We start from the raw sequence: 26,433 nt of genomic DNA, 5'->3' as shown, positions 1-26,433 counted from the left end.
AACAAACAGTGACCATCTTAGCAATCATTAATTCAAATACAACCTCCAAAGAATACAACACTAAGTAATGTGTACTCTGTCCTTTTAACATCCAAAAGACTTACAAAAAATATAACCTTTAACAAAAGCACAAAGGTTAAAGTCACTACTCAGAACATTTATAATTCTGAATTCACCAAATGATCAAGAGACAGTCTTTTCATGGCAGAGAGAACAGCAGTACAGCTGCTTTGTCTGGCTTCAGCTCCAACACTGAAAAACCGAAAAGACACAGACACACACAAGCTTTTCTCAAAGTGAAACTAAAAAGCAGAGCCAGTGCTCAGCTTCACCCACACTCTGACATTATTGAAGTAACATGAGCAGCCAAACATTTCTTAAAGTGACATCCTCATGACACCTCCCCCCCAAGAAAAAAAAAACACTTCAAGATGTCTTCATTTTTCACCTTCTCACTATCATTTAAGAAATGCACACAGTAAATATACTTTTTCGTTTCAAAAAACACCACATGCAAACAGGTATAATAATATAGTCCATTTTGTTCTCGTTCTTCTTCCAAGTGAAATTCTTCTTGATTGACAGTCTCCTTGAACAAGAAGGTCTCTGCACGATCCGTCCATTTCTCTATGCCTCGGCATTTCTCTTTAAAGTCAGATACTTTAGTTCAATCTGATCACAGAGTCCCTTGTAATTCTCCAACACAGGAGCATTGGTTATCACAGCTTTCAGGCCGGCAAATGCCTGTTGACACTCCGCTGTCCACTGAAATTTTCAAAGTTTCCTCGGGAGGTCCAACAGTGGAGCAACCACGCTCCAAAAATGTGTCACCAATGTTCGATCAAATCCACTCATGCCAAGAAATCGCATTATTTCCCGTTGTGTTGAAGGTATCAGAAACTCCTCAAGGAAAGTGACTTGGGCTTTTCCAAATTCACTTTTGGCTAGGTTTATCACCAAACCCGCCTCCTGAAGTCGATCGAATAACTCCATCAGATGTTTTAAATGTTCTTTCCATGTCTGGCTGAAAATTACGAGATCGTCGCTGTATGCCGCACAATTGGGTAATCCTGAACCAACTTTGTTCGTTAACCGTTGAAATGTGGCTGGGCCGTTTTTCATGCCAAATGGAATAACGTTGAATTGGTAAGTACCATCTGGAGTCACAAAAGCTGAAATCTCCTTCACCCTTTTGAATAAAGGTACCTGCCAGTAACCTTTAAGTAAATCCAGTTTGGAAATAAAAGCTGATTGTCCCACTTTTTCAATGCAATCCTCCAAACGTGGGATAGGATAAGAGTCCATTCTTGTAACTGCATTAACCTTTCTATAGTCCACACACAACCGTTGGGTACCGTCTGGTTTTGGTACCATCACTATTGGTGAGCTCCATTGGCTGTAACCCACTTCAATTATGCCATTTTTAAGCAGACTCGCAATCACTTTGTTAACCTGTGCCAATTTTAAAGGGTTAAATCTATATGGATGTTGTTTGATTGGAACAGCATTTCCCACATCTACATCATGTATAGCCATTTTAGCACTTCCCAATTTATCTCCACAGATATGCCCATGTGATATCAATAACTCTTTCAGGTCAGTTTGTTTTTCCTCTGGAACGTAACTCAATGATTTATCCCAATTTTTAAGAACATCCTCGTCTTCCAATTTAATTTGAGGTATGTCAAATTCACAGTCATCTGGATTTGGTTCGTCACTTTGAGTTAGAATCATTAAAACTTCCTCCTTCCCTTTCAAAGTACCTTTTAAGCATTTCACATGACACGTTCGGTGGGTTTTCTTTCTATCCGGCGTTTTTACCACATAATTCACCTCACTGAATTTCCTTTCAATCTGAGAAGGTCCACAAAACCTTGCTTTTAAAGGTTCACCTGCCACTGGTAACAATACTAAAACTTTATCTCCACTGGCAAAACTACTAACTTTGGATTTCTTGTCCGCTACCCGTTTCATCACATTTTGTGCAACTTTTAAATGTTGTCTAGCCAATTAATCTGCTCTATTTAATCGTTCCCTAAAATTTGACACGTAATCCAATAATGTAATTTCCGATTTCTCACTCACCAATTTTTTCTTAATCAATTTAAGTGCTCCTCTTACCTCATGACCAAAAATTAGTTCAAAAGGACTAAATTTGGTTGACTCATTAGGTGCATCCCTGATTGCAAACAGTACGAATGGAATTCCTTTATCCCAATCCTCTGGATAATCTTGACAATAAGCCCTCAACATTATCTTTAATGTCTGATGCCACTTTTCTAACGCTCCCTGTGATTCTGGATGGTACGCAGTTGATTTAAATTGTTTTATTCCTAAGCTATCCATAACTTCTTTGAATAACCTTGCGGTAAAATTCGATCCTTGACCTGATTGTATTTCTGTGGGTAGTCCATATCTAGTAAAGAATTGAAGTAACTCCTCCACAATCTTTTTAGCTGTAATATTACGTACTGGAATGGCTTCTGGAGACCTAGTAGACACATCCATTATAGTCAAAAGATATTGATTCCCACTTTTAATTTTAGGAAGCGGTCCTACGTAATCAATTAGGACCCTTGTAAAAGGTTCCTCAAATGCTGGAATGGGTATTAAGGGTGCTGATTTTATCACTGCTTGGGGTTTCCCTTTCACTTGACATGTGTGACATGCTTGACAAAATTTAACTACATCTTGATGTAGTCCAGGCCAATAAAATGTTTCTGGATTTTAGCTTGAGTGTTCCTTATTCCAAAACGACCTCCCACTGGTACCTCATGTGCAACTCGCAACACCTCCTTTCTATACCCTACCGGCAATACTACTTGATGAACTTCTGCCCACTTTTCATCCACCTGCATATTTAAATGTCTCCATTTTCTCATCAAGATATCACTTTTACAGTAATAACACTCTGGTATCCACTCAGATTCCTCTTCCATGTGTGCTTTCTGATACATCCGTTTTATTTCTGCATCTTTCCGTTGTAACTCCGCCAATTTTCCTGAACTAAAAATATCCGCCTCATCCTCCACCTGTTCTTTTCTTTTTCAACCATCTGATCAAAAAATTTTTCTGATAATTGCATTTCAACTTCATCTTCACTCTTTGATTTCTCCTCTTGTTTTGTAACTTTGCGACCTTCACAATCCGGAACAATCCCAGGATATTGGTTCTTCAACATTTCAGTTGTCTGATTTTCCACTGGCTTATCAACCACAGTAGGTATCACTCCCACCTGCGATCCAGTGATATCATTACCCAAGATAAACTGTATTCCTGGGCAAGATAGTTTCTCTATTACTCCTACTACCACTTCACCACTCTTCACTGGACTTTCCAACCTTACCTTATATAATTGAACACTACTCCTCTCACCATGAATTCCACATACTACCTTTTCTGGAAACATTCTTCCCAAACAACATAACTCCTCATCTCTTACCATTAAAGATTGACTAGCTCCCATATCTCTTAAAATTGGGACTTCATTACTTGCTTCTCCTGATACACATTAGTAAACTTTACCCACACAAGTAAATTCCTTAAAGAGTTCTGGCACCTTCTTATCAATCACCTCTTGATCAGGCTGTACAATCTTTTGCACCTCCTTCACTTTACTTGGGCTTTCCTTTATCACTTTAACAAACCCAACTGTCTTATCCTGTTTTACCACATCAGCCTTCCCAGTGCTTTTCTACAACCGCCAACACTGTGACTTTACATGGCCTAGTTTATTACAGTGAAAACATTTGAAACTTTTCATTTATTTTCCACTCCCCTGGATTTCTTCTTTAATCTGAGGTACACTCTCCTTATTATCTCCCATCAGATCACCTTTACCTTTATCACTTGAGTATTTCTCATGTCCCCAGTTTCTATCCCTCACAGGCTGAAACTGAAGTTGGAAACCAAACTTTGACTTATGAACTAATTCATAATCATCTGTCATTTCTGCTGCTAACCTTGCAGTTTTAATCCTCTGCTCTTCCACATGAATTCTCACTACATCAGGAATTGAATTTTTAAACTCCTCCAAAAGTATAATTTCTCTGAGAGCTTCATACGTTTGGTCTATTTTCAAAGCCCTTATCCACCTATCAAAATTACCCTGTTTGATCCTTTCAAACGCCATGTATGTTTGACCAGATTCTTTCCTTAAATTTCTAAACCTTTGTCTGTAGGCATCAGGCACTAATTCATATGCACCGAAGATGAATTTTTTCACCTTTTCATATGACCCAGATACCTCCTCCGGTAGTGATGCAAACACTTCACTAGCCCTACCTACCAGCTTTGTTTGAATCAGTAATACCCACATGTCGTGTGGCCATTTCATTTGTTTAGCCACCTTCTCAAATGAAATGAAAAAGGCTTCCACCTCCTTCTCGTCAAACCTTGGCAATGCTTGGACATATTTAAAGAGATCCCCACCAAGCCTTCGACTATGACGCTCTTTCTCACTATACTCATCACTATCATCCAACTGTACGTTTCCCTTTACGTCTGCCAATTTTAACTGACTGTCATGTTTCATGGCCTTTTTCTGAAGTTCAAACTCTCTATCTTCATCTTTTTCCCTGATGTGTATCTCCCTTTCTCTTTCTTTTCGTTCTGCTAGGTTCTATTCTTTCTGTTTTTCTTTCTTCTCTCTCTTTTTCCTCTCTCTCACTTTCTCTTTCTTTTTCCTCTCTCTCTCTCTTTCGTATTCAAGCTGTTTTAATTTTTTCTCATGTTCCATTTGTTTAATTAGTAACTGAATTTTTGCCATTTCCAATTAGTCAAACTGTATCTCGGGCAACTTTAACTGCTTAGCCACCGCCATAATGACCTCATCTTTTCGCATTTTGTCAGGTAATGTTAACTGCAATGTTTTTGCCAAATCTAACAGTCTGCTTTTAGTCTCATCTCCATTTTAAAATGACACCTCATTTTTAACAGTGACCTCTAGTTCTAGATTCTCTGACAAGAAGAGACACCCTCTCGATATCCACCATGTCAAGAACCCTCAGGATCTTATATGTTTCAATCAAGTTACCTCTTACTGTTCTAAACTCCAGCAGATACAAGCCTAGCCTGATCAATCTTTCCTCATAAGCCAACCTACCCATTCCTGGTATTAGTCTGATAAACCCTCTCTGAACTTCTTTCAACGCATTTACATTCTTCCTTAAACAAGGTGAGCAATACTGTACACAGTAATCCAGATATGGGTCGGGATTCTCTGTTGCCCGGCAGTGATATTGTAATCAGCGATCAGGCGGAGAATCCACTCTGACACCCAAATCGGAGCCGGCACCTAGTTGACGCCGGTTTGCGAGTCACCGCCTCCTCTGAAATGGCCACGGGTTGGCCTGTGGGGTCTCAGATGGCGGGTCGGGTCCGTTCATGACCATTCTCCGGCCGTTTTGACGCGGAGCCAGGAGTTTCACCCGCTGCTAGCCCCTCACCGGTCCCGGAATCGTCAAGGGTTCGGCGCCGATTTTGGCGTTGTAAAACGCACGCAAATTCTCTGTTTCAGCCGGCACTTAGTCGCTAAAATGGAGAGTGCAGCCAGTGGTCTCTCTATATAACTGAAGCATTATCTCCTTATTTTTGTGTTCAATGCCTCTCGCAATAAATGATAACATCCTATTACCAATTGTCAACCAGCAGCTCCAACAATTCACTTCGTATTATTTCTCTTGCGATTATAATTTTCCTGAGTTCCTCCCCCCTTTCAGTTCCTGATTTGTGGCTGCTTCTGGGATGTTATTTGAATCCTATATCGAGAAAACTGATTAAAAATACTTGTTCAATTCATCTGCCATCCCCTTGTTTTCCATTATAATTCCGATGACTCACTTTCTATCAGACCAATGCTTACTTTGTTAACTTGTTTCATTTTAAAATATTCACAGAAACCCTCTATCTATTTTTAAATTTCTGGCTAGCTTTCTCTTGTAATTTAATTCTTCCCTCCTTATTAATCTTCCAGTAATCCTTTGCTGTACCATGTATTCTGCCCAGTCTTCTGGCCTGCCACCTGTCTATGCACAATTATCTGCTTTTCTTTAAGTTTGATACTACCTTTAACTTTTCCAGTTGACCATGGAAGGTGGGTCCATCCCTTGGACTTTTTCTTACTAGTTGAAATGTATCGATTATGCGTATTCTGAAATATCCCCTTAAATGTTTGTTGCTGTATCTTTATTGACCTATCCTTTAACCTAATTTGCCAATTCACTTCAGCCAGCTCTGCTTTCATGCCCTCATAATTTCCCTAAATTCAAAAACATACGGCGCGATCTAGACGGGATTAGAGGGGTCATGCCTGGTGCGCTATCGTACAGGTCCTTTTTTTTTCAGGTCTCAACCTGGAATGCCTCGCCGAGGCCGCACTCAGTCATATTTCCTGCAACGATGAAACCCCTGGAACCCCCCAATGCTCCAACTCACCCGTTAGGGGGGTCCTTGAGACGCGGGGGCAGGATTCTCCGAGCCCGCGACGGGTCGGAGAATCGCCGGGGGGGGGCGCGCACATACCGCCACACTGCTCCGACGCTGGGCCGCCGATTGAAAGCAGCCCCCCCCGGCGATTCTCCACGCTCGACGGGCCAAGTGCCCGCCAAGTTCCGCCGGTTTCTTTCGTGCATGGTCCTACCCGGCATGACCTCGGCGTTCTGGCTTCGAGGGCTGTCCTGGTGGGGGGGCAGGGGGGGCCGACTCCAGGTGGGGCCTCCATGGTGGCCAGGCCCGTGACCAGGGGCCAACAATTGGCGGGCACGCTAATTCCAGAGGGATGCTATGTTCCTCCACGCCGGGCCCCTGGAGGGCTCCGCCATGTTGTCCGGGGGCTGGCGCGAAGATGGCCGTGTCGCGCATGCGTGGACCCACGTCGGCCGTGGTGCGCGTGTAGGGCCGGCTTTCGGCGCCAGAGCAGCGCACAGCTCTCTGGCGCCGTGCTAGTCCCGACGAAGGGGTGAATGCCTGGGATTGGAGGCTTGTTGACGCCGGCATCGCTCGCGCCGGTTTTGATGCCGGCGTCAACACTTGGCCGGGATTTCGGAGAATCCCGGCCCCCATACCCCACATCATATGGGCAGGGCACCCCTAGACACAATCCCTGGCATGGAGAAAATGCCACATGGGCACCTTGGCACTGTCAGCCTAGCAGTACCACCTTCGCACCCGGCACTGCCAGGGTGTGGCAAGGTGGCACTGCCAAGGTCCTGGTCTGGCAGTGCCAAGGTGCCCGAGTGCCATCTGCAATGCTAGGGTGCCTCCCTGTTCAGATACCAACCACTTCCAATCACCTGGGAAGCTCCATCAAGTGCCATTTTTGGGGACCAGTGCTAAACAGTGCCCGCCTTGGGGTCATCCGCGATGAGGCCGGATCATCCCGGAAGCCAGTTCAATCTGGCGCAGCAGAGCTAAGTGAGCTTCTCAACTCACTTACCTCTGCAAGTCTGGGTCCCGCCCATAATGGGCAGGATACTGATAGGGACATTTTGTGAGATCTCATTAGATTTCGCAAGGCATAATGACTGTCGGGAATCCCGGGAGAGAGCTCTTCCGGGATCCAACGGCTGCATCCCATCTGATTTTAGTGGGACGTGGCTGATAAATCACGCCCGTAATCGCTGCCCCACTTTTCGTTCCCTCAAACTAAATGTAAAATCCAATCATATTATGGTTGCTGCTCCCGAGTGGCACCTTCACCAGGAAATCATTAATTAATCAACAATTTAATTGTGTAATACCAGGTCTAGTACAGTCTGCTTTCTGGTTGACTGTCTGTCCCCAAACTATCCCCAGAACATTCAATGAACACCACAGTTCGGCTACCTTTGCCCATCTGACTAAGTTAAAATTTCCCATGATTGCCTTTCTGACAAGCTCCCATTATTTCTTCCTGTAAACTCCACCCTGCCATGTAGTTAATGGTAGGTGGCCTGTAAACGGCTCCCACATAACTTCCTGCCTTTACCATTTCCCATCTCTACCAAAACCGTTTCCACATCCTGGGGCAGAATTCTCCCATTCCCCCAGCCGCGTGTTTCTCGGCGGCGCACCATTCACTGGCGGTGGGATTCGCGACTCCCATCGCTTGTCAATGGGATTTTCCATTGAAGTCACTCCATGCCGTCAGGAAACCCACCGGCAGGTGTGTGTTGCCAGTGGGAACATGGGGCGAAATTCTCCGGAAACGGCGCGATGTCCGCCGACTGGCGCCCAAAACGGCGCAAATCAGACGGGCATCGCACCGCCCCAAAGGTGCGGAATGCTCCGCATCTTTGGGAGCCGAGCCCCAACATTGAGGGGCTAGGCTGGCGCCGGATGAATTTCCGCTCCGCCAGCTGGCGGAAAAGGCCTTTGGTGCCCCGCCAGCTGGCGCGGAAATGACATCTCCGGGCGGCGCATGCGCGGGAGCATCAGCGGCCGCTGACAGCATTCCCGCGCATGCGCTGAGAAGGGAGTCCCTTCTGCCTCCGCCATGGTGGAGACCGTGGCGGAGGCGGAAGGGAAAGAGTGCCCCCACGGCACAGGCCCGCCCGCGGATCGGTGGGCCCCGATCGCGGGCCAGGCCACCTTGGCGGCACCCCCCGGGGCCAGATCGCCCCGCGCCCCCCCCGAACCCCGGAGCCCGCCCGCGCCGCCTTGTCCCGCCGGTAAGGTAGGTGGTTTAATTTACGCCGGCGGGACAGGCATTTTAGCGGCGGGACTTCGGCCCATCCGGGCCGGAGAATCGAGCTGGGGGCCCGCCAACCGGCGCGGCGCGATTCCCGCCCCCGCCGAATATCCGGTGCCGGAGACTTCGGCAACCGGCGGGGGCGGGATTCACACCAGCCTCCGGCGATTCTCCAACCCGGCGGGGGGTCGGAGAATTTCGCCCAAGGAATCTCAGCTTCTGGAGAATTCCGGCCTGATTTCCTGAACTTTGGTCATCCTTCTCTAGTGAGCTAATACCATCGCTAACTTACAGAGCCATCCCTCCACCATTTCCTTATTTCCTGCCCTTCCTGTCCTAAGTGTCCTGTACCCTTCAATATTCAGTTGCCAATCCATGTCCTCCTGCAGCCATGTCTCAGTCACGACTATCAAATGATATTTGCTCTCAGTTCATCTGTTTTGTTTTGAATGCTTTGTGCATTCAGATACAGAGCCTTTAGTTTTATCCTTTAATCTTTTTTATAACCTCTAGTCTCATTGTTGATTTACTGTCGGACTCTCTATCCCTTCCTGTCACGGTCTGTTTTTTTTATTTCTGGAATAATACATTTCCTTTTTGCCTTCTTTCCACCCTTTGATTGACCACAGCTTCCCAAATTTGATCACTTGCCTCCATTACTTAGCTTAAAAGCCTCAGTACTTCCCCAGTTATGCAGTTCACAGGAATACCGGTCCCAAAACAGTTCAGGTATGGACCACTCTAACTGTACAGATCCCACTTTCGCAGCACCCAATGTCCTTTTTGTAAGGGGCACTATCACCCCACTGTAGCAAGAACTTAGCATCTTAAATTAAAATAACATTTTCAGAGTTGAGGATCCATTCCAGCACCCCAACCACCCACCCCCCACCTCCACCCCCTTCAGCTCCCAGAGTTTTAATAGTCAAAACTATGAGGGATCCAGATGGTGTAGACAGATAGAAATTGTTACAATTGTTGAAAGAATCAAGAAGCAGAGGTCAATTTATTAAGAGGTCAATATATAGACAAAAGAACCAAAGAGAACATGAGATAAAACATTTTCACCCAGTTGGTGGTTAGAATCTGGGGCGGAATTCTGTGATCCTGAGGCTAAGAGTTGACGCCGTCGGAAACGCCGTTGCGTCCTCTGAGACAGATGAAGGTGTAAAAGAGAAGGAGGCATTGCATTATCAGTTAAGGAGTCAGTTACTGCAGTAAGGAGAAATTATATCTTGGAGGGAGCATCAAATTAATCTTTGTGGGTAGAGTTTAGGAATAAAAAAGTGACAGCCACATTGCTCGGTGTTTATTATAGACCCCCAGGTAGTCAGCGGAAACTGATGTGTGGAGTTATTAAAATGTTATCAGGAGCATTTTTTTAGCTCAATATGTAGAGGGTCCAACAAGGGATGGTGTAGTTCTGGACCTAATTCTGGGGAATGGCAGTTGGTTGATGTGTTGGTGGGGGAGCATTTTAGTGATAGCGACCATAACATGGTACTATTTAAATTTATTGTGGACAAAGAAATAGACAAGATGCAAAAAAGGTTTGGATTGGGGGAGAGTGGATTTTAATAAAATAAGGCAGGATCTGGCCAAGGTAGACTGGAAAGAGTTACTTGTGGGTATGGTGATCCACTGTAATAGGTGATGTAAGGTAGGACCTGCACTACCGGTTCGCCGGTAGCTCCTGCCGGCTGGCTCCGCTCAGGGAGAACTGTATAAATATGCATGACCTCCAGTGCCCTGCCATTTCGCCAGCTGCAGCAGGAGGCCACACATCTGACTGTAATAAAGCCACAGTTGTACCCAACTTTAGTCTTTGTGCAATTGATCGTGCTGCAGAAGAGCAGTGGGCGGTGTGGGGGGGGGGGATGACTACTTCACATCTGTCTTTATCCAAGAGAATGAAGAGGTAGATACAGAACTCGGGGAGAGAGACTGTGAGGTTCTTGAGCAAATTGTCATAGGGAGGGACAAAGTATTGGAGGTGTTGGCAGGCTTAAAAGTGGTGAAAACTCCAGGTCTGGATGAATTGTGTCCCAGGATGCTAGGGGAGGTGAGGGAGGAAATTGCATGGCCTCTGACCCAAATTTTTAATTCCTCTCTAGCCACAGGGGAGGTGCCCGAGGACTGGAGAACTGTGAATCTGGTCCCACTATTTAAGAAAGGCTGTAGGATAAGCCAGGGAACTACAAGCCTGTGAGTCTCACGTCAGTGGTTGGGAAACTATTGGAGAAAATTCTGAAGGAGAGAATCTATCTCCACTTGGAGAGTCAAGGTTTGATCAGGAATAGTCAGCATGGCTTTGTCAGGGGGAGGTCATGCGTAACAAATTTGATTGAAATTTTTGAGCAGATGTGTAGATGAGGGTAATGCGGTTGATGTAATTTACATAGATTTCAGCAAAGCCCTTGACAAGGTCCCACATGGGAGGCTTATAAAGGCGGCAAATTCACATGGAATACAGGATAACTTGAGAAGTTGGATTGAAAATTGGCTTTGCTGTAGGAGACGGAGGGTGATGGCAGATGACTCCTTTAGTGATTGGAAGCTAGCGTCCAATGGCATATCACAGGGACCTGTGCTGGGGCTCCTATTGTTTGTCATTTATATAACCATAAATAACCATATACAAATACATAAAGAACCACATATGAACATAGTGGGCCGGATCTCGAATAATGGCGATACGAATACAGGAGGGAGGTAGAGAACCTAATGGAGTGGTGCAGAGACAGTGGGCGAAATTCTCCCCCAACGGCGCGAGGTCCGCCCACTGGCGCCCAAAACGGCGGCAATCAGACGGGCATCGCGCCGCCCCAAAGGTGCGGAATGCTCCGCATCTTTGGGGGCCGAGCCCCGACATTGAGGGGCTAGGTCGGCGCCGGAGGGATTTCCGCCCCGCCAGCTGGCGGAAACGGCCTTTGTTGCCCCGCCAGCTGGCGCGGAAATGACATCCCCGGGCGGCGCATGCGCGGGAGTGTCAGCGGCCGCTGACAGTTTCCCGCGCATGCGCAGTGGGGAGAGTCTTTTCCGCCTCCGCCATGGTGGAGGCCGTTGCGGAGGCGGAAGGGAAAGAGTGCCCCCACGGCACAGGCCCGCCCGCGGATCGGTGGGCCCCGATCGCGGGCCAGGCCACCGTGGGGGCACCCCCCGGGGTCAGATCGCCCCGCGCCCCCCCCAGGACCCCGGAGCCCGCCCACCCCGCCTTGTCCCGCCGGTAAATACCTACTTTAATTTACGCCGGCGTGACAGGCAATTTCTCGGCGGGACTTCGGCCCATCCGGGCCGGAGAATTGAGCGGGGGGGCCCGCCAACCGGCGCGGCCCGATTCCCGCCCCCGCCCAATCTCCGGTACCGGAGACTTCGGCAACCGGCGGGGGCGGGATTCACGGCGGCGAACGGCCATTCTCCGACCCGCTGGGGGGTCGGAGAATGACGCCCAGTATATCCCTCAATGCCAGCAAAACTAAAGAGCTGGTCATTGACTTCAGGAAGTAAAGTACTGTACACACCCTGTCAGCATCAATGGGGCCAATGTGGAGATAGTTAACAGCTTCAAATTCCTAGGGGTGCACATCTCCAAAAATCTGTCCTGGTCCACCCACGTCGACGCTACCACCGAGAAAGCACAACAGCGCCTATACTTCCTCAGGAAACTAAGGAAATTCGGCATGTCCACATTGACTCTTACCATCTTTTACAGATGCACCATAGAAAGCATCCTATCGGGCTGCATCACAGCCTGGTATGGCAACTGCTCAGCCCAGGACCGCAAGAAACTTCAGAGAGTCGTGAACACGGCCCAGTCTATCACACAAACCTGCCTCCCATCCATTGACTCCATCTACACCTCCCGCTGCCTGGGGAAAGCGGGCAGCATAATCAAAGATCCCTCCCACCCGGCTTACTCACTCTTCCAACTTCTTCCATCGGGCAGGAGATAAAAGAATTCTGAGAACACGCACGAACAGACTCATAAACAGCTTCTTTCCCGCTGTTACCAAACTTCTAAACCACCCTCTTATGGACTGACCTAATTAACACGACACCCCTGCACGCCTCACCTGCTGCCGGTGTTTATGTAGTTAAATTGTGTACCTTGTGTTGCCCTATTATGTATTTTCTTTTTATTTTACTTTATTTTCATGTACATAATGATCTGTCGAGCTGCTTACAGAAAAATACTTTTCACTGTACCTCGGTACACATGACAATAAACCAATCCAAATGGCGTAGATGATTATGTGGTGGTAGGATCAGTAAGTTTGAGGATGACACAAAGATTGGCTGATGGAATTTAACCCTGAAAAGTGAGAGGTGATACACTTTGGAAGGAGTTATTGGACAAGAAAGTATTAAGCGAATGGCCTGACACTTGGAAGTTCCGAGGAACAAAGGGACCTTGGTGTGTTTATCCATAGATCTCTGAAGGCAGGAGGGTGGGTTAATAGGGTGGTGAAAAAGGCATATGGGACATTTGCCTTTATCAATCAAGGCATAGATTACAAAAGCAGGGATTTCCTGGTGGAGTTGTATAAAACTTTGGTCAGGCCACAGCTGGGAGTACTGTGTACAATTCTGGTTGCCACTTTATAGGAAGGACGTGATTGCACTGTAGGGGGTGCAGGGAAATTCACCAGGATGTTGCCTGGGGTGGAACATTTAAGTTATGAAGAGAGGTTGGATAGGTTTGGGTTGTTTTCGTTGGAGCAGTGAAGACTGAGGGGCGACCTGATAGAGGTGTACAAGATAATGAGGCGCATGGACAGGGTGGATTGAAAACAACTGTTCCTGCTTGACTCAGAGAGTTGAGAGGTCAAGACCCACTTCAGGATTTGTGTATATATATGATGCTGACATTCCAATACAGGTCATTAGTCTCTACTCCACCCTAGAGAACTTTGCTGATTGCTGCCCCAATACTGAATCAGCAAAGCTGACCATTTGAGAGTCAGGTCACTGAAACTGTCCGTTATATGTGCTCATGGGTTGAACTTCTGCCCATGACTGCAAAGGTAAAGTCAATGTGGAACGAGGGGTGGGATTCTCCCAACGGGCGGCTAAGTGCCGAGGCCGGCGTAAAAACGGGAGTGTTTTACTCCGCCGTCACGCCCGTTCCGAGACCTGATTCTCCGGGCCACAGTGGGGTAGCACGGCCCTGGAGCGGCCTACGGCGCTGGAGCAGCCCACGGCGCTCCAGCTGTCGGTCCCGGAGTGAACCCGGCGCTGCGGGGCCCGCGCATGCGCAGTTGGCCCGGCTCCAACTAGCGCATGACCAATGGCCTTCTTCCCCGCACCGGCCCCAATGCTAAATGGCGCAGGGCTACAGGAGCCGATGCGGAGGAAAGGAGGCCCCCTGCTAGAGAGGCCAGCCCGCCGATTGGTGGGTCCCGAACGTGGGCCAAGCCACTACGGAGGCCTCTCCCCCCGGGGTCGGACCAGCCCTCCCACCTCACAGGCCGCCACCAGACCCTTCAACGCCGAGGTCCCGCCGGCTTAGAAGACGTTAGAACGGCGCCGGCGGGATTCAGCTTTTTGTTGACAGCCGCTCGGCCCATCCGGGCCGGATAATCGGCGCGCTGGCCCATGCTGGCCCGGGCCGGAGAATCGATGCATACCCCGACCGGCGCTGCACAGACCATGCCGGCCCCAGTGGTGCCGATTCTCTGCTCTATGGAGAATCGCACCCCGGCATCGGCACGGCGTGGCGCCAACCCGGCGGGGGGTCAGAGAATTCCGCCCGAGGTCTTTGAAAACGAGAGCTTAATTTTTCTTTAAACAATTCTGCCGAGGCAATAGAACACAGTGGCACATGATGTTCTGCAAGTGGGTCTCCAGTCATGATTCCCCCTACTTTTGCAGATGGATAAGCATTAATGCAAGTGGGCCTTCTCATCCACATGGAGAAGGAGGGATGGGAAAAACTGTACATGTTACATGTGCGTCTTTAGCATCCATAATGGGATGAGGAATGGAGCAGGATTTTGGCAACTTCATATTCTTTGGATTTCTGAAAATAGGGAGAGGCCTGGGAGGAATCCAAAATTCAGAATCGGGGAAAAATTCATTTTCTAAAAATCATAAATGGCTAAACTGAATGGTAATTGCTTGTTAAGGAAGAGCAGGTGACAGTTGTTAATTAATTCCTGCGATGTTTTTAATGTAGATCAGTATATAACGGTGCCAGCTCTGCTGCTAGGATACCCTATCACACTGAATCAATTGATCCAAATCTGTTGGTCAGAGGCGACATCGGTAGCATTTAAGCTTAGTTACAGTAGAATATACTGTTCTGTTTACACTAAAGGTGGAATGAATCTTAATACCTAGGCAAATCATTAGTTAACAAGTTGGATTTAACTCCTCAAGAAGTTTGCCCTCTCTTTGAAATAACACTTTGATCAACGCCTGAAGGGTAAGGGGAGAAGGAACTCCTCCATGTTTCCAGTGCTGAATATGACAACAAAGACTGCAGTAGAGTTAATGCACCAAGCCAAAAATAAAATCAATAATCAGCCTCAAAATTAGATCAATGTGGTAGGAATGAAAATGAACTTTAAGGGGTAGAGGCTCCAGTTTGGTTCAAACAGTAATCTGGACACAAATTGTTCTTGAAACTGCTTTGCTTTTCCAAAGTGAAGTTATGATTCACGTTCCTGTCGAAACTCATTTGCATCACCACAAATGTAAAATCTCTCATTAATCAGTAGTCAGTCAGCGCAATAGAATGTAATTGTTTTGTTTCCATTGAGATATACAGAAGAGACGGCTAAAAATGGGTCTTCTTACAAAGAAAGAGCATTTTTAATCAGTGTGTGTAATATTCCACCCGTGAATAACTTGATTTTAAATCAAGGAAAATGAGTTTTAAAAATCTTTACTCTGCCATTTATTACATTCGTTAACATACAGTAGGTACTTTCCTAGTAGAACAAAATACTCAGAAACGTTTGAAAAACATACCTACTGATGCCTCCGGGGCTAAGCATTAAGTTTAATTCAAAAAGCTTCCTCAAATGTTCAGGGTGCAATCAAAGGAAACTTGTCATGCTTGTTATATAGATCTGGAGTCATAACAAATTTTGTGTGTGGCCATTAAACATTGCGGAATCTGGATTTAGGCTGGATGTAATTTTTGTTAATATTTTGCAATCTTAGTACATTTTGGCCAATTTCAACCAAATCGATGCAAACCAGTAGAAATTCTGAACCATCTATTTGGAGCCATGATGTGGTGATGCCGGCGTTGGACTGGGGTGAGCACAGTAAGAAGTCTTACAACACCAGGTTAAAGTCCAACAGGTTTGTTTCGAATCACTAGCTTTCGGAGCACAGCTCCTTCCTCAGGTGAATGAAGAGGTGTAGTTGCTGAAGGAAGAGACTTCATGGAATGTACGATAGGTTGGATAAGAATGAGGCCTATTGACACTTTGCACAATAACCACAAGTACTACAACTCCTCACGCTGAAGGGGCACCCTCCCCGACCGGCACCTAGGCCAGGATTTACATACTGTGAATCTCCTCCCAGTCAGGGGGAGGCTCTGCACCCTCAATTACCAGGGAGCTCATATTCCATGGTGTTTGAGGGGAATTGGATACATCAAAGTGTTTGGTCCCTGAGGAGGTCATAACGTAGTCTCCATGGGATAGAGGAGAAAACCCTCTGAGAGGATCCTTCGGGCCACGGGACATTTAGTGTCTACAATCATGACTTCAGGCCACAGAGCATCCACCTTCAATGGCCCACTGGGTTGCTGAAAGGATACTGCCTCCATGAACTTGGCAGCCTCCTCACGTAAGAGGGGGGCCCAACCTACCCTCATGAAAATGGCAGCAAAATGACCTTTAATTGGGCACTTAATTATGTGAAGCGGCTGCACTCTCTCTGGTTGCAGTTATTTGTGAGAGGACTCTAGATTGCATGAGTAAGTGTGACTGTTGAGGATAGTCACTCGCTGCCAGCTTGTGCTTTGTTTACAGATCTCAAGACTGTTTTCCCATTACTCGCAGAGACCAGGATCCCTGCACTTTATACTGCCATTCCTTAGTGCCTGGAATTTGAAGATGCAGCTAGTAGAGTTGACCAGGGAGAACCAGCGGATGTGGTTTATTTAGGCTTTCAGAAGGCTTTTGACAAGGTGTCACATAGCAGATTACTATGTAAAGTTAAAGAGCATGGGATCACAGAAGTGTCATGTTAAGGGTCCTTTCTGTTTATTCCCTATTTGATCGATGGATGATTGATGGATTTTAAGGCAAGCAGCCTGTCAGACGCCTGTACCTTTATTCAATCAGACGAATCCGGAAGACGGAGAGGTTTATACTGGTGATACTGGCCAGCATCAGTGAGGACTCAGTTTGATTGATTGGCTGGCGGTCAATGAATTGGCCCAAAAGGCTGTGATCTGCCTGGTAACTGTAGTGATTTGATCTGACCCCAATGATATGTTTTTCAGAGTTTGTTTTCAGTTTTGATTCTGGCAGCCCGGTGAGGGAGCCAACTAAATCTGTCCAAAAAGATCCAGCTAATTGTCTCCAGAAGGCCACTCTCCAGCAAGCCTCTGGGTGCTGTTCCTTGACACTTCCGAGGCTTGAAGACTAACCACGAGCTGAAAGCAAAGAAATAAAGTGTCTCCCAAAACGTTAGAGGCCTGAATGCAAACCTTGAGCTGAAGGCCCAGTTTGATTAGAAATAAGGGGCTGGATTCTATGTTTCAGCGGCTAAGTGCCAGCTCGAACGGAGAATTTGCGGGAGTTTTATGACTAAATAATCGACGTTGACACCTCATCGATTCCTGGACCGGTGAGGGACTAGCCGTGGTGCTGGGCGTAACTCCCGGCTCTCGTGCTGAAAACGGACACAGAATGGCTGGGCCCCTGGCCGCACATACGCACAGTTGACAACCTGCAGTGGTTGCACCGTACAACATGGCGCCGGCCATGCCCGGACCCGACCCGCCATCCGCGACCCCACAGGCCACCCCCTGGCCACTCCTTGGTCACCCTCCACCACTCCACCCAGCCCTCGTGGAAGCCCCGTCCCCATGGCCAGCGGTATGGATCCCGGCCGAGTGTGGCGGCATTGGACACAGTCCGGAACGGGCCGCTGAGACAACATGTGGCCCGTGCCATCGTGAACTCAGCCGATCGGGGCGGAGCATCTTGGGAGGGCCTGCTGATGACGCTCCAATGCCATTGCAACGGTGTGCGGCGTGCTACTGATTATGCCATTTCCAGGAGGGCCGGAGCATGACTGACCGGTCAAACCAACACCAGCCTCTATTTGAGCGTCAGAGTCGATTCTTCGTCCGATCGCCAGTTACGATATCGGTGTCGGGCAACGGAGAATCCGTCCAAGGTGTCTCTCCAGAAAGCCAGTTGCCTTTGAGTACTGTATTTCCTCATGCATTGGTCACTGAAAGTAAGCATGCAGGTATAACAGGAAGTAAAGAAGGCAAATGGTATATTGGCCTTCATGGCAAGAGGATTTGAATATAGGGATAGCATTTACTGCTATTGTATAGGGCATTGGTGAGGCCACACCTGAAGCATTGTGTGCAATTTTGGTGTCCTTATCTGAGGAAGGAGGCTCTAGCTATGGAGTGTTTACCAGGCTGGTTCCTGGGATGGCGAGACTGTCATATGGGGGGAGACTAAGTTGGCTAGGACTATATTCATTGGAGTTTAGAAGAGTGAGGGGGGATCTCATAGAAACTTATAAAATTCTAACAGAATTAGACAGGGTAGATTCAGAAAGAATGTCCCCGATGGTAGGGGAGTCCAGAACTAGGGGTCATAATTTTAGCATAAGGTGTAAACCTTTTAGGACTGAGGTGAGGAGAAATTTCTTCACCCAGAGAGTGATGAATCTATGGAATTCGCTACAACAAAAAGTATTTGAGGCCAAAACGTTGTGTGATTTCAAGAAGGAATTAGATATAGCTCTTGGGGCTAAAGGGATCAAGGGGTATGGAGAGAAAGGCTGGATCAGGGTGTTGTATTTGATGATCAGCCATGATAATAATGAATGGCGGAGCAGGCTTGAAGGGCCGAATCGCCTATTCTATTTTCTATGTATGTTTTTATGTATGAGTCTCCTCTGACCTGCTACTACCCCTGCTCTGGCTCTGCCAACAGAACGTGTGCATATAAATGGGGTTTCCACCTCATTCTCAGAGCATTTATAGGAGTGGAGCAGGCACAACTTCAAGGAAATTCATCCTCATGGGTTCTTTCCAGTCAGCAGTCCCCAAAAACCTTTACATTTTTTTTTCTTTCTCATACCGGTTCCAGAGGTTCAGCAATTCAGGGCCTCAGGATCTGGCAACACAATACGGGAGAGTGTTGGATATGGCAGCACTACCGTGCCTTTCCAGCTCTGAGGCACCCAAGGATTGGGTCAGCAGGATAAACAAGTCACAGGCACAGATTTTTGTCTGCGAAAAAATCTGAGGAGGAGGAAAAGGAAGAATAGAAGAAATAGGAGCATGAGGAGGAAGACAATGAAGAGGATGATGATGATGCTAATGCAGCAGAAACTGTTTACATTGCAGCCCAAGATGCCAGGGGTGCCCTTATCAATGTATGGTTCAGTTGGTTACCACCACTAGACTGATTTTAGAACCAGATGCAAGGAGCACGTTGATTACTCTTTCCCCACCATCCCCCTCCAATGCTACTGACATAAAGCAATCCTGAAAATATGGAAAGGTAATCGGGTGAACTTGCAAAGTAAATGGATGTAGGGAATGATGCGATAGGGTATTCTTGACAAGGCAGAGCGAGTGGGGCGGGAGAGGTGTTGTGTACGGTGAGCATGGAGGTCATGTATACAACAGAATGTCGGTGAATGTGCAACTGGACTTACTTTTCCCGATCTGGGTAGGTGTGTAAAGCTAACTAGGAATCCCAGCACATGACAGAATGTTGCTGCTGCTGAACTGATCCTCAAACACCACCAGCCATGCTTCAACAGCAGGCTTCTTCCTTCCGTTAGGGACAGAGTATCTATTTTGCAGCTCCTCTTCCCAGCTGTACCTCAAGGGAGGTATAATTTTTAAAAATAAATTTACAGTGCCCAATTCTTTTTCTCCAATTAAGGAGCAATTTAGCGTGGCCAATCCACCTACCCTGCACATGTTTTTGGGTTGTGGGACCCACGCAGACATGGGGAGAATGTGCAAACTCCACACGGACAGTGACCAGGAGCCAGGATCGAACCGGGGTCTTCGGCGCCGTGAGGCAGCAGTGCCAACCACTGCGCCACCGTGCCACCCCCTCATGGGAGTCATCATTGACGTGGGAAACAGCCTTTGACCATTCTGAATCAAGTTCTTCCTCTTTTGCCTCCAACTCCTCCAATTTCCAGTTTGGGATTTGCTATTTAAATATTCACTAAAATGGTTGTCTCGTCACATCTGCTGGTGTACAATCAATGGTAAACTCCAAATAAAATATGGTGTGCCTGCCATGTACGATGTAGGTCCTGCGCTAAGCTTACTTTAAGTTTCCCTTGTGATAATGAATAATCCTCTCCCAATGCCCTAACTGTTCATATCGGGAGCTATGCTGCCTCCTTAGAATGTTAATCATTACAAAGAATTCTAGTGAGCCCTATTGATTGTGTAATGGATAGAAAGATGTTTTACAAACTTGTTCAGAAATGCTCCCTTGATGCAAAAAAAAGAAAAGAAAATGATTTGGGCAAATGGTCCATTGGAAATGGTTGTAACAATGCAAATCAAGTGGAATTATGCAGGAAACAAGGTTTCACCATGTGACTGGAAATCTATCCCATTTAAATGCCAAGGACTGAATTTTATGCCCCTCTCACCAGTGGGATCTTACTGCCCCCCCCCCCCAAGTCAATAGACCTTTGAATGGCTTGTCGCATTCTACTGTCCACCACCAACCACAGACCCCCCCCCCGGCCACGGGAGGGCCATAAAACCCTGCCTAATGTGTCGTAGAAATTTAGAACATTCTCCCACAGAGGTTGTGGATGCTGGGACAGTTAAAACTTTTAATACCAAGAATAATATGATTTTGTTAGCTAATAATATCAAGGGATATGGAGCAAAGGCAAGAAAATGAAGTTAAGGTGCAGATTAGCCATGACCTGATTGAATGCTCTGAGAAATTGAATAGAAGGTTCAGGACAGGAAATCCTGTTCTTCATGATCCTATGCTTTAGCTGAGACTGGAATATCTGGTCACAACCATTGTATTTACAGCGGAAATATTGGGCGGGATTCTCCGTTCCCCCAACCACGTGTTTCTCGGCCGCACATTGTTCGCTGGTGGCGGGATTCTATCTTCCAGCCGTTTGGCTGGTTTAGCACAGTGGGCTAAACAGCTGGCTCGTAATGTAGAACAAGGCCAGCAGCGTGGGTTCAATTCCCGTACCGGCCTCCTGGAACAGGCGCCGGAATGTACCGACTAGGGGCTTTTCACAGTAACTTCATTGAAGCCTACTTGTGATAATAAGCGATTATTATTCTTGTCAATGGGATTTCCTATTGTAACAATCCCACGTCTCCGGGAAACCCGCTGGTGCATTGTTGGCGGGAAAATAGAATCGCAACGACCGGAGGATTCTGGCCATTATTTTTGTGTACATATGTGTGTCTGTGTGTGTGGTTGCGCGTCTGTGTGCGAAAGTCTGCCACAGATACTTTGAACATGATGGACGAGACGGACTAATTATCTGTTCTGACACTGCATTCAGGGAAGGAAATGTGAGCGAGGCAAAGTGTACAGTGACAATTCTTTCCAATATCATAAACAATGACATCTCTCTGGAACAGACATTAAGGAGGAATTTAAAGAGGTTGAGAAAATTCTGAAAGCATTTCAGAAGGTAAATAGCGAAAGGTAGCTCCCACTGGTGGATAAATGGGAAACAAATGGGTCCCAGAGTCAGGATTCTGAATAGAATACTGAAGGAAATTAAAATAAATAATTTCACACAGGCCATTGGGGCATGACTACTTTATCACCAGTAGTTAATAAGACAGAGATAATGCCAATATTTAAGAGATAATTGAATTTAAGGATTCAATGAATGACGGACAGGGAAATGAGATTATATTGTTTGAAGAGTTAGCACAGTTAGAGCATAATGACTGACTGACTTGCTTCTGTGCGGTAATTTCTGTGATTGTACAATTTCAAGATAGTAATTTCAAGAAGGATCAGAACTGTCAATTGTACACAGTACAACTTTCATGGAGTGGGCGTCATCGAAGACCTTTGGTCAGATTACTTCCTTGTCATAACTCACCATTATAGAACATAGAATATAGAACATACAGTGCAGAAGGAGGCCATTCGGCCCATCGAGTCTGCACCGACCCACTCAAGCCCGCACTTCCACCCTATCCCCCTAACCCAATAACCCTTCCTAACCTTTTTGGACACTAAGGACAATTTATCATGGCCAATCCACCTAACCTGTGCGTCTTTGGACTGTGGGAGGAAACCGGAGCACCCGGAGGAAACCCACGCAGGCACGGGGAGGACATGCAGATTCCGCGCAGACAGTGACCCAGCGGGGAATCAAACCTGACGCTGTGAAGCCACAGTGCTAACCACGATGCTACCATGCGGCCCCTAATTATTTATTAGTCTGCATTTTAACACAGAACTAGAAACCAATAGTTTTTTCCAAGCATCTTTCTTGACTGTATAATTCTATCTCAGATCTCAATTCCCCTACAAATATTTAAATTTTGGTGCAAAAATATCACAGCGGCTGTCTAAGGGTTAATAGCCAGCTGATTATTTACACCATGCCTGAATTCAGGCTAACTTGCAAAGACCGGTCCGTCAAACAATACTATTAATTTTCTCAGAAGGAGGAAATAATTTGTCTTACCCTCTTTATAAAGAGCCTTCTGAGTTTTTGTTGAGGCATTCTCATCATTTTCCTACGAAAGCCACAGATAGCTGCTACAGAAACTCGAAGAAAGCTCTCCAACTACAAGCACCTCTCATCTTCTTTGCCAATAACCTCTGTGACCCACTTAGCTAAAGCACGTCAGCACAAACATATCACCCGCAAACGTGGTGACAGATTTTAAAAGATTGTGCAGGTTCTGTTTTACAGCCAGAATCAGGTGTAAACAGTGCACAGCCACCGTCCTCTCATCACTCTGTTTGTCATCACACTGATGGAGAACTGGAAGCAAGACTAGGCAGTTTCTGAACACACAGCCTCTCTATCCTTTTACCGATGGAATAACATCCTGCTTAATGCTTAAAGACCAGAGGTGAAAAAACAAATTGGATGGGCTCGCCAATTTGAGCGGCTGTCCCAAAGCTGCTGCTTGCTTAAAACCCACTTCAAAACAGATTAGTTATCCTGACCCTTCCCCCCCAAAAAAGTCAAAGATTACTGAACTCCAGCTGCTGTCTGGAGTGAATTCAGCAGCACCCCCCCTCCTACCCCACTCCCCACCTCCACTCGCTGGAATCAGCTCATTAAGAGGCTATCTTTCCTCTCTGAACACAAAGGTTTGATTTAGCGGTTTGTTTCTCACTACTCAAGCTTCTTTACTCAGCCATTAAAACAGAGAAAAGAGGATGACTGATGAGGTGAAGGCATTTTTTGTTGTTGTTACCAGATTATTGGAAAACAAATCCTTCATTTAAGCCAGGGTCTTTGATTTCTGCCTAAAATTAAAATCTATGAAGTGAGTAGATCTAAGAAAGGAAATGGCAATACATCTTTCAGTAACAATGCCTTCTATTGGTGTAGAATTATTTAATGATGCAGTGGGTTTGCCCGGATACATTAGGGATTATACAGGAATAAATCTGACAGGATTACTTCAAACAATGCCTGCCGACAACAATATTTAATCAAGACTTAGATGCTGCAAGCTTATACGGTGCACGGTCCGCTGACACCACGTTGATGACAGCGTTGGCACAGGTGTGAGGAGCAGAAGCAGGCCAGGCCTAGGATGACTTCTGTGAGTTTGTAATGCTGACTTCACAAAGGCAAAATAAAAACAGAAAATGCTGAAAATCGGCAGCAGGCCAGGCAGCATCTGTGAAGAAAAGCATAGTTAATGTTTCAGATCAATGGTCACCCTTCATCCGAACAGAGCTGGAATGTTGGCTGGATTTTGGTGTTGACCAGCAGTGAAAAACGAGATGGGTGGGTGCATTTGAATGCGTGGGAAGCAAAGGGAAGGTAGGGGATTTAGGCTGCCCTGGATCGAGTTCCCGACGGTAAGCAGCAGGAACCTATTTGCAAAGCATTAGCCTATCATGTACACTCATTAAAACACCTTTTCACTGGACTAAATGGTACCTCAGGAACCTCAGGGCGACACGATGACACAGTGGTTAGCACAGCTGCCACACAGCACCAAGGGTCTGGGTTTAATTCCAGCCGTGGGTGACTGTCTGTGCGGAGTCTGCACGTTCTCCCTGTGTCTGAGTGGGTTTCCTCCGGGTGCTCCGGTTTCCTCCCACAGTCCAAAGATGTGAAGGTTAGGTGGATTGGCCATGCTAAATTACCCGTAGCGTCCTAAAGGTTAGGTGGGGTTGCAGGGATAGGGTGGGGGAGTGGGCCCTGGTGGGGTGCGCGTCGGAGGGTCGGTGTAGACTCAATGGGCTGAATGGTCTCCTTCTACACTGTGGGTATTCTATGAATCAACTATGCAGTGAACCAGATACATGTGCTTCAGATTCATGGATGTTTAAAAGTGGTATATATCAGGCATGGAATCTTCCTGGTGGATTTGGACTGAGTAGTAGCTGCTTTTCTTAGATAGGGAACTTTGTTGGACACAGGAGAGGAGGCATTGATGTGTTGTGTTTAAGTGGTAGCAGTTCGAGGGGATTGGGACATAGCTGAACAAGTGAGGCAGAGAGGGAGGGAGGGTCGGTCATGGCGAACCTATTAAGAGTTCATGGTTCGACAGAAGGAGGAAGCTGGACTACACAGGGAAAGTCAGTGTCTACTGACAGTATCTGAAGAATGATTGGGGTTGGTCTGATGAGGAAAGATAAGTAGATGGTACCAGTAGTTGAAGTTACCCAGGGGGGAAAAATCAGGGACGGGATTCTCCGGTCGGCAAACCGCGTTTTCCGGTATGGTGCGCCCCACCTGCAGGGAGATTCTCCGTTCCTGCAGCCGGCCAATGGGGTTTCCCATTGTGGCCACTCCACTGCAGACGGCCTGGAGGATCCTGCCGACAGAGAATTCCGCTGCAGAATATGGCACCAATACCTACAATGCCATGAGGTAATGGAGGGGTCATCGACTTCCTGCCCAACCCTGCCGCAAGATTGGTCAGGTACCTCATCCATGAGTATCTGATTGGCTGGCTGCCACATCATTGCGTGTGGCCAGCCACCCTGTCTATGAGCAGGAGCCTCACGCACTCCCAGTTCCGCCATCGCGACGCTCAGCGCTACAACAAGATTCTGGCCGTCAACTCTGTATCTTTCTTCAGACATTGCCTGTCCTCCTGACCATTTCCAGCAATTTTGTTTTTCGTGACCCTGGCATTGCCATTTTCAATCTGAGCACTCAAGTTGACATCCTCTCTTAACCTCACACAGAGGAATCCCTGTTCAGTAACAGGCCAGAGGCACCACTTTTCAAAGGGATCATTCAGATTAGCCGCTGATTGATCTCGATCGGCTCTGTCTGAGTTTGTAGAAGTGCTTTGAATTTCCTTATGCTGGTTAAAGTTGCTGAAGCGAACAAGGAGTGGTGGTGCATGTTTGGTGAAGGCCTCAGTTCTGCCTCCAAGGCATCTGGTCAAACATCTTACTTGCTGTAGTTTCTATCTCAATTGGCCTGCAGCAGGATAGGGAGTTCTTGAACCGAGAAGGACAGGCTGCTCATAAAGAGAGGAGGGTGAGGGGCAATAGGGCTCTTAGATAGGCGCCACATCTTCCGAGGGTCTTCAGAGAGAATACTTCTTACTCTAATCTTAGTGTGGATCTGCGTTTATGTGTGTGTGATGTCTCTATTTAATGAAGAAGGAGTTCACTGAAACCTATCAACTCTTGCAGCAGTGCAGGAAACTCAGAATAGGGCAAGGATGACCATGATTTTTGTGCATTGGATCTTTTCAGGCTAGATCTCGAACTAGATCCCAGTTTGACATCTATTGCTGAATAAGGGATGTGACAGAAACTCTTTATACCAGTAGAGGGCAATGGATATAATTCTCTTTGACCAGTCAGAAGCAAAGAGAGCACACACTTGTTTTCACAGGGAGAACAGGCTTCCCAGTGGAGTGAGCTGCTTCTGACTGCACACAGGTGGCTTTGTAGGTGCTACACCCAAATCCAGAAAACTATCACAATTGCAAAGGTTTGTGTGTGACTATGCTCAGCACACTATGCAGGCGAATGCCCAACATCCTGGCAGGAAGCAGGATGCCTTCATTCTGTCCAAATCCACTGTACTACCAGACGGCTAGTTTGTGATGTGGAGGTACGCCAACAGCACAAGTTCAATTCCCGTACCAGCTGAGGTTATACATGAAGGCCCCCCTTCTCAACCTTGCCCCTCACCTAAGGTATGTTGATCCTCAGGTTAAATCACCACCAGTCAGCTCTCAAAGGAGAGAGCAGCCTATGGTCTGCTGGGACTGAGGCGACATTTACATTACCATCAGTATTTGACCAGCCTCATCAAACCAGTGAGCGTTTATTTGGTGATGAGGCCAATTCTCTGACAGCCTGGGTCAGGACTCAAATGTGCAACCCAACCACATGTGGCCA

The 26,433-nt window shown here is 46.9% G+C and overlaps 1 protein-coding gene across 2 annotated transcripts in view; it reads right to left on the bottom strand.

Moving 5' to 3' along the window:
* The window catches only part of rps6ka2 (ribosomal protein S6 kinase, polypeptide 2), a 531,365-nt gene that overhangs the window by 448,711 nt on the left and 56,221 nt on the right, over positions 1 to 26,433 (bottom strand). Inside the window, exon 1 of one of the 2 annotated variants that reach the window (XM_072507736.1) lies at positions 22,556 to 22,832. The exons of the other annotated variant lie outside the window; for it this stretch is intronic. Coding sequence (XP_072363837.1) covers positions 22,556 to 22,603 — 48 coding nt within the window. The 5' untranslated portion in view covers positions 22,604 to 22,832. Of the gene's footprint in view, positions 1 to 22,555; positions 22,833 to 26,433 lie in introns of those variants that run through there. 2 annotated transcript variants of the gene reach the window in all.

This window comes from Scyliorhinus torazame, chromosome 1 (genome assembly GCF_047496885.1).
Source record: "Scyliorhinus torazame isolate Kashiwa2021f chromosome 1, sScyTor2.1, whole genome shotgun sequence".
NCBI lineage: Eukaryota > Metazoa > Chordata > Chondrichthyes > Carcharhiniformes > Scyliorhinidae > Scyliorhinus > Scyliorhinus torazame.
This window is presented reverse-complemented; position numbering and strand designations above follow the sequence as displayed.